General features: G+C 36.6%; 1 protein-coding gene across 3 annotated transcripts in view; it reads left to right on the forward strand.

Annotated features, from left to right (window-relative positions):
• MALRD1 (MAM and LDL receptor class A domain containing 1) overlaps positions 1 to 12691 on the forward strand; it is a 754681-nt gene that overhangs the window by 586135 nt on the left and 155855 nt on the right. For all 3 annotated transcript variants that reach the window (XM_027074220.2, XM_053225367.1, XM_053225368.1), the window contains one exon: positions 1195 to 1396. In XM_027074220.2, coding sequence (XP_026930021.1) covers positions 1195 to 1396 — 202 coding nt within the window. The remainder of the gene's footprint in view (positions 1 to 1194; positions 1397 to 12691) is intronic.

Consider the following 12691-nt stretch of genomic DNA (forward strand, 5'->3'; position numbering starts at 1 on the left):
TATCTATGGATTTCTGACTTAGACTTTTTGTAATAGTGAACATTAGCAGCATGCTAATTTCTGACTCTAGATTATTTAGTGGCTCTTGGGAATATTTGTGGAATGCCAGTATTAACATTACATGCAACAGAATGAGTGGTATCATTTTTTCCTGGTAGTATAAAATTTGGATAAACTTTTATAGGATAAATTATCTTTAGATAAATTTTGATCTTAAGAGAGAAAGTAAGACTTTTTTAGTAGGGAGGAATGTCATTGGACAAAAACACCTTTGCGATAGAAGAAAATTACTGTCCATGGGTTTTCTTTCCTCTGGGTCATTTTTTTTTCCTGTGTAAAAGAAAGAGTTGTGTAAGTGATTATTAAATTATATTACAAACTATAATATATATAACTATCATTTCTAGGGAAATGATAACTGAAAGTTAGGTACAAAAAGGTAATACAGAAAAATATGTTTACAACCTTACTTGTTTTTGTTGTTGTTTAAAATACAGATTTTTTTGAAGAACACTAGGAAGTGGCATTTTTTGTTTTGTTTTGAATTGTTTTTACAGTTTAAAAAGATTATTGGGACTTGGCATGGTGGTTGGTTTTAAAGCTAACTTTATTTCTGTTTCACTTTTTATTTGTTAAATATGTTAGTCCTTGCACTTAAAAAAAAAGGTCTTAGATACTGATGTTAATTAATTCAGGAAGATTTCCTGTTTGTGAAAATAGTATGTTCTGCACATTGTTTTGGCTTCTGAAATGCGTATGTATATGTACACACACAGGTACATATACATAAATATGTATACGATCATCTTCACTTACTGTAAGCGTTCTCTTCTTTTAAAACAACCTCAGTGAAACATGGACGAAGTCCTTTAGCAATGAGAAATTCTAGTTTAATATTTTCTCCAGCTCTTATAGATTCTTAAGATAGTTTAGGTTTTGGCCATACCTAATATGATACACGGAAATTGACGTGACAACACCAAACCAAACGAAGGTCTAACAACTTAAAGAAAACACAACTCACTTTGTAATCCCCTTATGTACAGATAGAAATATCATAGTCAAGGTGTTGTGTTGTCACGTTGCCAGACTCCATTCTTTCATTAAACCAGGATGCCATATACGTACAACATGCAAACCATAAAGAGTTGCCTTTTCTTTTCTTTCTTTCTTTTTTTTCCATCCCATTATTAGGTATATACCATTGAGGAATCTGGGCTGAACATCCTGGTGTGGTCAGTGATTGGAAATAAAAGAACTGGTTGGATGTATGGATATGTACCGCTCTCTAGTAACAGTGCATTTAAAGTGGCATTTGAAGCTGATTTGGCTGGAAGTGAAGACGTTTTTATAGCCCTTGATGACATCTCTTTCACCCCAGAATGTGTCTTTGGAGGTGAGTAGTTTTGTCAGTAGATGAGATGTGCAAGTGTTGTTTTTACTATCTAAAAATAGAAGAACTGGGAATTCCTGATGAATAACATTTGTGTCCAGGTACAGTACCATTCGTCCGTTGAAGGAAGAACAAAATATGTTGTAGGAGGTAAAGTTTTTCTGGCAATGAGCTTAACCATAAAGTTTTCATGTCCTCTAGGCAACCAAATTACTTCAATTACAGTTCTTTAAGAGACATAGAGGAAAGTTAATTCTATTAAAAGAGCATTATTGTCTGCTTTCTTTATTTCTGAAGGTTCGCAATAGTATACAAGGTAAAGATTCTTCTGGTCACCCATCATCTTCCAAACCATCTTTTCCATCCACATTCACTTTCCCTCATTCTCTAGGCTATTTCCCTTCTCTTCAGTGTTTCTACTGTACAATCTAGAATTCTAGAATTCTTTATTGCATAAAGAATCCTAGAATCTTGTCAGTAACTCTTTTTGTAAGAAATAATTCGCTGAACTGAAATCTGAATTTCTGCTGTTTATGATGCTCCCACTGAAGTAGCCATATGTTCTTTATAAAGTCTTCAGATTTTCAAAGTTAAATAATAGGGTTATTGCCTTTATGGCTATGCTATGCCTCTTTCAAAATTTTATTTTTATAGAACTATTTAATAGTTTCTTCTTTTGAGGATCCCTGGCTGGCTCAGTCAGTAGAGCATCCAACTCTTGATCTTGGGGTTGTAAGTTTGGGCCCCAATTGAGTGTAGAGATTAGTTTAAAAAAATAAAAATTTTTAAAAATTTAAAAACGTAAAAACGTTTTTTTTTAAGGCCACAGATATGGGTTCTTATCCTACTAATGGTTTTTCTCTGGAACCTAAATCCTGGGCAATTTCACCTTCCAGGTTATTCAGCCTATGTGAAATATTAACCTTCTCAATTCTAGTCACCCTCATAAGTCTTCCTCCTCCATAACCAGCTCCCACACTTACATCCTGGGTCCTATCATTCCATCTGAAATTTTAGGGCTGAAAATCTCATCTGATCATTATATCCTCTACTTCCTGATTACTCTTCCTAAACCTGTTTTCCAGCATAATAAGAAAAAATATAATCCCAGATTCTCAATACTTCCTGCTTCCCGCCCCCCCAATAAAACAGCTTCTTTATACTTTTCCCGCTAATAATCCCAGATCTAATGATCCAACATCTCAATTCCACTGTCAGTCAGCACTTTGAATTATTTTATGTCCAATTTTTTAGAGATAAATTTGGGTTCTAATTATGTGCCAGGCATTGTGCTGACTACTTTGCATGTATTAACACATTTATTTATCAGACCAACTCTGTAGAATAAATACAAGTATCTGTGTCATTCTCAGTCATAATGACCTTACCAGTCTTCGAAACTGGGTTACTATAACCCTTTGTATTTTCCAGGCTGCTGCTAGTCATGCTGTTGAGGCCATTAAAAATGTTGGTTTATCACCTTAGCTGGGCAGTCCAGGGTCCTGCACACATCTTTTTCCCATTCCTGGCACTGCTTTTCTACAACAATTCTCAAATCTCCCAGCTGCTCCCTTGAACTTTGTTCACTCTGCCAATGTTCCCGTATCCTTTGAATAGAAAATAACTGGCATTTGTAACAAACTCCCTTAAACCTCTTTTCCACCTGCAAATGTGCCTGTATCCATAACCACACTCTTTGTTGTCACCATGTGTCTGAAGGAAAAAACAAAAACAAACCTCTGTCTTTCCAACAGTAAATGTTCTTGGTCATTTCTAGTCTTAGCTCCTCCCAGTCACCATTCCATTGAAGCCTTCTCTGTCCTTCCTTCCATTTCTTTCCTTCCCCTACTTATTCTTAGCTCTTGTCACACACATGCAAACATGCATTTATGTACGTACACATACATGCGTTAATCACTTCTGACTAATTTTGAGCTCCTCAAGAGCAGGAGAAACATGTCTATTTCATCTCCAGAACCCATCACAAGGTGTAGGAAACATGGGCTGAAACGTCAGTATTCTAAATAATCACGGTAATGGTTATAACTGATCGTGTGAGCAGGGTCTCTAACATTTTCGTCAGTATAATTGGGTTGTTGCCTACTATATTACAGAACAGATTATGCTTTCAAGGGTAGTAAAAAAAGAAACAGTAAGACATTTGGCATTAAACCACAAGTTGTCTTCTTTCTGTACGTTTCTGTAAAAGAAGTGCCTCCACCAACCCCCCCACCCAGTCCCCATCCAAAATCCAGAATCTCTAGGCATAATTTTTACAACAGTGCTTCATGGTTGATTCAAGCAGATGTTTTTAGAAAATCCTGCATTAAACCAATGTTTCTCAAATGGGGGTATGTGGAACCCCATAGTGACATGCCAGGGAGCATGCAACACCACCAAATAAACAGTTGCAACCTCATTGGATCTACTTGAAGGTATGGAGAGAGTAGTTACCTAAAGTGTTATATCTGACATTTGGAGCAAACATGTATTGAGTGAGTTTGTTGAGCAAACATGACATTGAGCAAACATGGTGGAGAGGTGACAAATGTACTAAAATATTGGAGACATGAGTCTAAATCATGCCTAAGTGTATAATTTTGAGAAAATCATTTTAGCTCTTGAGACCATGTTTTATCATCAGGAAAATGAAGTAGATGATCTCTTAAGTCCCTTCCAAACCTGCCATTTTATGATCAGGACTGGATTTGTACAAGAGGATCAGGAAAGCAGAAGAATGCATAGAGAATGACCAAGAGAGGGAGAGAGTCCAGGGAGTAGGAGGAGGGGTGCAGTTAAGGAGGTTTCAGGGGTGAGGGCCGGCAGGTGAAAGCAGAGGGGTCATTGTAGTTAGAGAAGACTCATCACTGCACAGTGTGTTGTGAAGTTGAGCAGACCTGCCCTTTATTGAGTCAGTGTTTGTCGAGAATGTGCTGTGTGCTCTCCTGGATTGGGGTTGGAAGGGAAGATAAGAATATAAGTTTTTTTGTTTTGGTGTGTGTGTGTGTGTGTGTGTGTGTGTGTGTGTGCGTGTGTGTGTGTGTGTTTACCCCTGCATTCCCTTACTCTAAACACACCTCAAGCAGCGAATTCTATAGATTTTGCCTTCTTCCCGTGCCCCACCCCCTGCTTCCATTTTACTGCCCAAACTCTAGTTCAAGGCATCCTTATTATTCACAGGAATCTCCATAATGGCTGCATAACTGATTTATCTAATTTACTGTCACTTATACTGCTACCAAATTCATCTTCTAGCACCTATTATAAAGTAAGTTCCAGAAAAGTAGACCTTACATCTTTCTTATTCAACACATCAAAAATAATTTTTTTTTATTACAAGCCACACAATCTGACTAGGGCTAACTAAGTAGAAGCTAAGTTTATTGGAAGGATTTTGGATAGTTCCAAAATTAAACGTAATACTGAAAATCTAACACAGAAAAATGAGAGGGAAGCAAGTAAGATGAACTAAATCAGAGGGTAAAACTGGCTAATTCCACTGTCTTTGAAGATTTGTTTAGGAAGCTGGTCTATCTACTCCCCTGCCATGCACACTATGAACAATCTCTAATGGTCCCTGTGTCACTCCATCATAATTAAAAGAGCTGGTTGGAAGCATAGCATTGACCAAGCCCATACTTAGAGTCCCCTAAAAGCTATACTCGTTCATATCTAATCTCCACATCATCCACAAGAGGAATGATGGCCATTCCTCTTCTTCTTTTAATCATAATCAAGCTTGGATAGTCTGCAGTATATGGACCAGATTATAAAGCTGACCAGGAATAATAAATTATCTGTCTGTACTTCAATGTAGAGAGAAGAAATAAAAGGGAAACTAATCAAAATATACAAATTCATACAAGTTATAAAGAAGAAGAAAAATCCATAGCGGCTCTCAATTGCATACTCAATATATTTCTTATCCTTTAGTACAACTCCTGTCTTATCTGTCTCTGTCCACAAAATAATCCCTTAAAGTAGGACCTCCTGCTTCTATTCAGCTGTGCCCCATATTCTCTCACTTCCATGATTTTAGTCCTACTACTTCTCTGGCTGGGAATGCCCTGCCCTTTACCTCCTCTTGTATAAATGCTTTTCCACTTTCAAGGGCAGATCAAAGCCACGTTTTTTCATGAATTTATCCTTAATACTCCCCACAGGAAGCCAGCCCCTTTTGCAGATTCTCTTAACTTGAACTTTGCAGCTCTCCTCTAATACAGCTTACATGGTATTTTGTGATATGCATAGCTTATTTTCTGTCATTTTTGGGGTCCTCTATGTTGAAAAATCCCCATTGCCATTATCCTGTCATTGTTGCTGTTGTTGTTGGTGGTGGTGGTGGTGTGTGTGTGTGTGTGTGTTTTAATTCTAGTGACAATGAGTGATCTTTAACTTTTAGGTTGCTGGAGAAAAATATAAAATAAATTTAAATCAGTATATGATACAGAGTAGATATTCATTTTATATCAGAAGTGGTAGAGCAATTGTAGAGAAATTACTTAAAACATTTTAATGTATGGTTCATTCTTATAATTTTGATTCATTTAGTGATCATGGGTCTAATTTTAAAATTAAGAGTGATTAATGTACAAAAAGCCAAAAGAAAATGAAAATCAGTCAACCCCAGTTCACTTACTGGCTTTTGGATATTGTTAGCCTTTATATCTATTATTGTGGGCCATGAAGTCCTCATAGTTTATCAAAGGATGGGATAATTCCGTTTTACTCTGGGAAGGACATTACATTTAAAGGAACACACACACACACACACACACACACACACACACACACACACACCACAAGAACCAGAAAATGGCACTAAAAGCTAATACCAAGCAGACTTATGGGAGCAAGACCCGGATTCCCCCTTCACTACATTTGGGGAAACTTGAATATTATACTATGCAATGGTTCTTGCTTGATTTCCTGCTGATCGTCAGGCTGGAAGGAATGTTTTAAATTAGGGGGAAGAAATCCAAATGAAAACCATAGAAAAATCAGTCCCAATATGAACCATACTCCATTAGCCTGTATTTGACAAGTACCTTATACTGAACCTGAAGATAAACCACAAGTTACTGTTCTAACTCTCTGTCTTAAAGATTAATGCTTTTATGTGAACACTGATGTTTTCATATAAACATATTTATTTATGATCATATAAACATATGCATATATATGTATGATATATAAATGTATACATAATATTTAATGTATAAGTTTTATATATACATTATATATATGTGTGTTATATATATGTGTGTTATGTATATGTGTGATATATATATATATATATATGTATATATATAATCATGGTGTGGTGATTTTGTAATTTCTCTATCATATGGAAACAATAATCAATTCCTAAATTCCTAGTCATTTTTGGAAATTATCATAACCTTTGCTAAATCCTTTCTTTTCACTCAGAAATACTCAGCAGGCCAACTGTTTTACCAGGCCAAGTGTGTCTGAGAGATTTTGGGAGCTTTTCATTGCCAAGGTCAATTTGGCTCTGTTTTGTTCTCTTGGGCTATTAGAGTCTACTTTTATTATGGTTTTCCTGATTCCCTGGAACACATATGTTGTTTTCTGGAAAATATCCAGACTTTATGAAAACAAGTTTGTTTGTTTGTTGCCTAAGAAATTGAATAAGAAAGTGACACTGCTTCACTAAAAAATCTGTTTTAAGAAGTTTTTTTAAATTAAAAATCAGGTGACTTCAACAATTCTGATAACAGTTTTTCTGATAACATCTTACTGGCATGTGAGAACATTTTACCCAGAAAGAACTGGTCACTCTTTGTGGAAACAGTTGGAAATGGGAAAAATAGAAAACAAACCAATAAAACACACAACTTTCTTGGTTTAACAAAGAATAAATGGGTTTATATGTATGAGTTATTTTCGCTAATATAAACTTAAAATAGAAAACATGAAGTTAGAGAAATAACCAGGTTTTGGTAAAAACAGGTCTAAAGAAATGGTGGGCTAGATTGTTTATGCCAGATGGAGCACATGATTAATCAATTAGGAAATCAGTCCAAGTTCTAAAATATACTGACCTTGCTTTTTTGCCCCTTCTGGTCTTTTTGATTGTAATATAATTAACATAATGCTAGTCATGCCTTCTGTAGAATCGCATATGGGACAAGATAACCCAATATATTTTAAAGTAATCACTTTTTTTAAAGATTTTATTTTTAAGTAATCTCTACACCCAATGGGTGTCTCAGATTCACAACCTCAACATCAAGAGTCACATGCTCCGCGGACCGAGCCAGCCAGGAGCCCCTAGTAATCACTTTTAATCATTTTATCAGAAAGGCAAAAATTAGTCTTAAAAATTATGTGTTTTTTAAGTAATGAAAATTCAACACTACAAACTTTAGGTAAAGCTACTTATTAATATTTCTCAAAAGTTAATACTGATTCAATTAAACAGCTATGTTTATCTCTGTCTTTAGTGCCAGTGCCCTATTAATGGAAGTTGTGGTATCACAACCACTTTCTCTGGTTGGCTCATAGAAGTGGTCAAGATACTACAACTGAGAGGTCTCTGAAAGACCACGTAGAATTATATTTGACTCCTGACTGGTCTTCTCTACCACCAGCCATCATCTCTCTCTCCTTGACCTTCCCGAGACATGTACAGCAGCTATTTCCAAAGTGTGTGTGAAATTGAACAATATTCCCTCACAGATTGCTTAAAACTCTTTATAGATGTCCTTCAGTTGTATATGGAGTGTGATGGAGAGAGAGCTTCCCACTCTCCATCTCAAGCCTTCTACACTTAGAGAAAAAATCTAGTAACTGATCGGTGCCAAAATACTCAAAATTTCTGTTAAGTAAAAGTTTTCCCACTCACAGGATTGACAATGACATTTTCTTTCCTGGTCCCTTCCCAGCCAGCAAAGAGTATAATACCGTCATATCTGACACATTCATTATTCCTTGGCAGTTTTAGATTTGATAGGGAGAACATAGGTGAGGCTGAGTCAGGCATTAGGACAGTGGTACTTCATCCTGTAAGGACAGTGGATTTAATCCTGTAAGGCACTAGAGAACCATTTTTGAGCAGGAATCTTCCTTTGGGAAATGTATACTGGAAGCAATATGAAGCATGAATTTAAAAAGGAATGCATTTAATAATAATGGCCCCAAATTTAGAAGTCAAGAGTTCAGCATTTGGGGAATTTTTAAACTATTAAATAAAGTTGCAGTTAATATGGGATAGAGCCATCAAGTGAATAGCATTAAATTAGGTCAAGTACGTAACCTGGTCCAACATCATGTGTAGTAGAGGTCACGCTAGCATAGATATATCTGACCAGGAGCGTAGCACCATCTGGAAATGATAAAATAGGAATGAATCTGTTATCCACTAGGGTCTCTCTGGGTTCCAGGCTTCATGACAAAAAACAAATGACCAGCAGCAACTCTACCATTTTATATTTTTATATATGTTCCCACATTCACACACGTTTTAGATTATTTGGGGTTATATGATGGCAGAAAATTCTTCATTTATGCAATTTCAGTCATTTATCGTGCTATCACTGTTTTTGTAGTTAGGAAGCGGTTTGATATAATCGTAGCAAACCTTGATGTTGAGTAGAAGTGATAACTCTTTGGGGGCCTCTGAAGTATGTTCTGTTTCCTCAGCTCTTGATTTTCCATAAATATATTCTTGATTTTCTTTCAAGGTTTCTTTCAAAACCTCCATATGAGCTGGGGGAGAGCAGGAGATCCAGCGGTCGGGTATTCACTCCTCTATCACAGTCTCAGGTTTTTTGTGTTTTGTTTTTGTTTTGTTTTTGTTTTTGTTCTTGTTTTTTTGCTTCTGTTGCTCAATATCCCCTGCCAGGCCTTCTCCACCTTTCTATCACTAGTGAAGAGCTTTATGGCTTCAAACAACCCTCCGGTGTGTGCATGTGCATGCCTGCACAAAATTTATATATAAATTTTGAATTTCTTTCAGCTTTCTCCTGTATTTATTTTAGCTTAGTCTTGAGTGGCTATAGCTCTTCACTTTGAAAATAATGATTACTTTCTGTTTGGCATCTGGCATCTCGGGTTCTTATCAGCTTCCACACTGGATCCAACTTCTGGAAAATTTTAGATTTCCCTTACTTTTGTCTCTTCTGTCAGACTTTTGACTTTTCTCTTTCATGTAGCCCTTCTGACAAGCCAGATTAGCCCTCCTGACTTAAATACTCTGCATGTTCCCCACATATCTCTATAAGTGCCACAGACTTCTGTTTCCTTTAGTCCAAACAAAGGTCGCATTCCATCTTTCTGGGAATATTTCAGCTATTAGATATTGAAATTAAATAAGACCAAAATGATTCCGTTATACTCCCAATTAGAGATAACTATTATTAATGTAAAAAGAAATGGAAATTTTTGTACTTTATGAAGGGTCCTTCAGGGAATAGGAACATAAAATTATAACTCAAAATATCCTCCAATCAAGAATTCTGAAATATATATGTGTGTGTGTGTGTGTGTGTGTGTGTGTGTAAAGTCTTTTCCCCCTCCTATAGTCCTACAGTGATCTTTTTGTGATATTTTTGAGTATTATTAATGAGATATATGTTGGAGACAATTACCAATTTATATTTGATATATTTTGTAATGAACATTTTACCATTTATGTCATTGAGTATGGCAATATTTGGCAAGAGCTTAATTCCTGCCCTTTAAAACTGAAGTTCCTTTCAAAACAGGAAATCAATTTTTCTTTCATTAAACATATTAATCATAAAGATAAAAATCCATCAGATTATCCTTGAGACTTAAGGTTCTTATTGAACTTCTATGAAAATCATAAAAGCATTCACTGTGTTTCAGTATAAATTATCAGTGTGAAATAATTTTCATTGCTGTAAGAAAGGTATTTCAACTGCTTCCCAAACTAAGTGAGTGAACAGTGAAATTCAACATCCTGTAGGACAAAGAAAGACCCAAAACATCAGGAATCGTAACTTTCTGTAGAGCACAGAATGAAGCAGAAGGCGGTGATGAGAGGAATGTCTTAGTTACTGGGAATATGAAAGTTAGTTAACAATGCCAGTTCCTCACCCCTTATCTCAGGTGTTTTAGCTTTTGTTTTTCCTTTTCCCTATCCTGAGACTTACTACAAAACAAAAAGAGCAGATTTATTCATATCTGGAGAGAGCATTGTTTGCAAAAGTCCTTTATGTAGAATTTCATGAAATTACTGAAGCAGTTGGTAAAAACCCATAATGTCCATATTAATGTATGATAGCTTTAGTTGCTAAAGGTTTATTAAAATCTGTTGGGAGGATATTTTTTAAATAACTTCCCAGTTTCTCTTTTTCTGATCTACCCTATTTTGTGGCTTATTAAACCAATGGAAATAGTTTGTCGATTCATTCATTATTTTATCCATTTTTGTTATTTAACTGCCTATTATCAAGGAAAGTACAATTTCCTTGATTTAGTATTCATCAATTTGAGAACTATTTATTGAATACATACCTCTTGCCATTAACTCTTTGGACATTAAGATGTCACTGTATTTTCAAGAGAAGTTTGAAACTTTTGCATCTCTGACTTGGAATGTCCAAACTCAACACGAAATCACAAGTCAGAGCAAGAAATGGGCAAAGACCTGGAAAATATATGGTGGCAAGGATGGAATTGCTATTTCTTGATGGAACTAGTATAGCTTTGATTCTGGGATTTTCTGCCGGTTTCAGATTCTTTCTTTCTTTCTTCTTTCTTTCTTTCTTTCTTTCTTTCTTTCTTTCTTTCTTTCTTTCTTTCTTTCTCTCTCTCTCTCTCTCTCTCTCTTTCTTTCTTTCTTTCTTTCTTTCTTTCTTTCTCTTTCTGGTTTCACTTTACTTCTTGATGGAGCTAGTATAGCTCTGATTGTGGGATTTTCTGCTTGTTTCAGAATCACTTTTCTCAAAATCAGCTTGCCTACAAATCCCCTGCACTCTAAAGCAGTGTTTCTAACTTACTTCCCGTTGAAACACACAGAAGCAAGTGTTCATGTGTTTATCATACTCCTCATGCGATACAGACAAGAGAGCAGTGACTTATGTATAATTTATAATGCTCGCTATAAAGGCACACCTATTCCCCACTAGAGGAAGCATACTTGGTGGGGTACAGCGAGTGAGTGTAACTTTATTGTTGGTACAGGTTTGAATCAGCTCTAACATCCAGAGAGAAAATCCATTGCAAGCTACAACTTGAGATAGACTTTATTATTGATCCCAGCACACTTTAGACTTGTAATTCATTTGAGAACCATTCCCCTACAGCTAATATGAGAGAGTATATTAGTGTGTCTACGTGTGCGTGTGTGCATGCATGTACACTAAATTTTCACAGCAGCCTTTTTCCCCTTCCTGCCCCAGCATCAGGTCTGGTCAATATCTCTAATCAGATACAGCCTCAGGAATGTTGGCTTAACAACAACAAGAAGAAACAACGTTAAATTCAACAGTGAATTGTATTGTCAAAATGAGTCCACGTTTTCTTGGAGTGTCTCTTCCTGCTTTTCTCTCTCTCCCTCCTTCACAGTCTCCAGTTTGTGAGCAACCACCCTCTATCTCTCTTACTTTCTTTCATTTTTTTCCCTATTCTAACAATGCTCCTTGGGGCATATTAAAATGACACTCTGGGCACTGAATGGGCTGTTTCAGCTTGATTTCCTGGTTTCAGTTTTGCCCTGATCACGTTATGCTGTCACGCAGAGTAACTCTCTCACATAGTGAACAACATGCATTTCCAAGGAAGCTTCCTAGGGTTGGGGCTGATCTGGTATTCCTCCCCTCGTGTGTTCACTGGCCTTGCACTTCAGTTCCATTGTTTCTAAACAACCTGACTAAATAGCTCACCGGGTGTGGTAAGTCATGGGCCAGTGTGCTTGACCTATGCACCCTACATTTGTCAAAGTATCGCATATTTTAAATGTTGTATTTTATTTTCAGCACTTTTATTTATTTTTGAGACAGAGAGAGAGCATGAGTGGGGAAAGGATAGAGAGAGAGGGACAGAGGATACTAAGCAGGCTCCGCACTGACAGCAGCCTGCCCATGTGGGGCTCAAACCCACGAACTGTGAGATCTTACCTAAGCTGAGATCAAGAGCGAGATGCTTAACTGACTGGGCCCCTAAATGTTGAATTTTAAAAGGGATTTGGAGAGGAGCAGCTGGGTGGCTCCGTCGGCCAACTTCAGCACAGGTCACGATCTCCCAGCGCGTGGGTTCTAGCCCTGTATTGGGTTCTGGGCTGGAAGCTCAGAAGCTGGTGCTTACTTC

This window comes from Acinonyx jubatus, chromosome B4 (genome assembly GCF_027475565.1).
Source record: "Acinonyx jubatus isolate Ajub_Pintada_27869175 chromosome B4, VMU_Ajub_asm_v1.0, whole genome shotgun sequence".
Lineage (NCBI taxonomy): Eukaryota > Metazoa > Chordata > Mammalia > Carnivora > Felidae > Acinonyx > Acinonyx jubatus.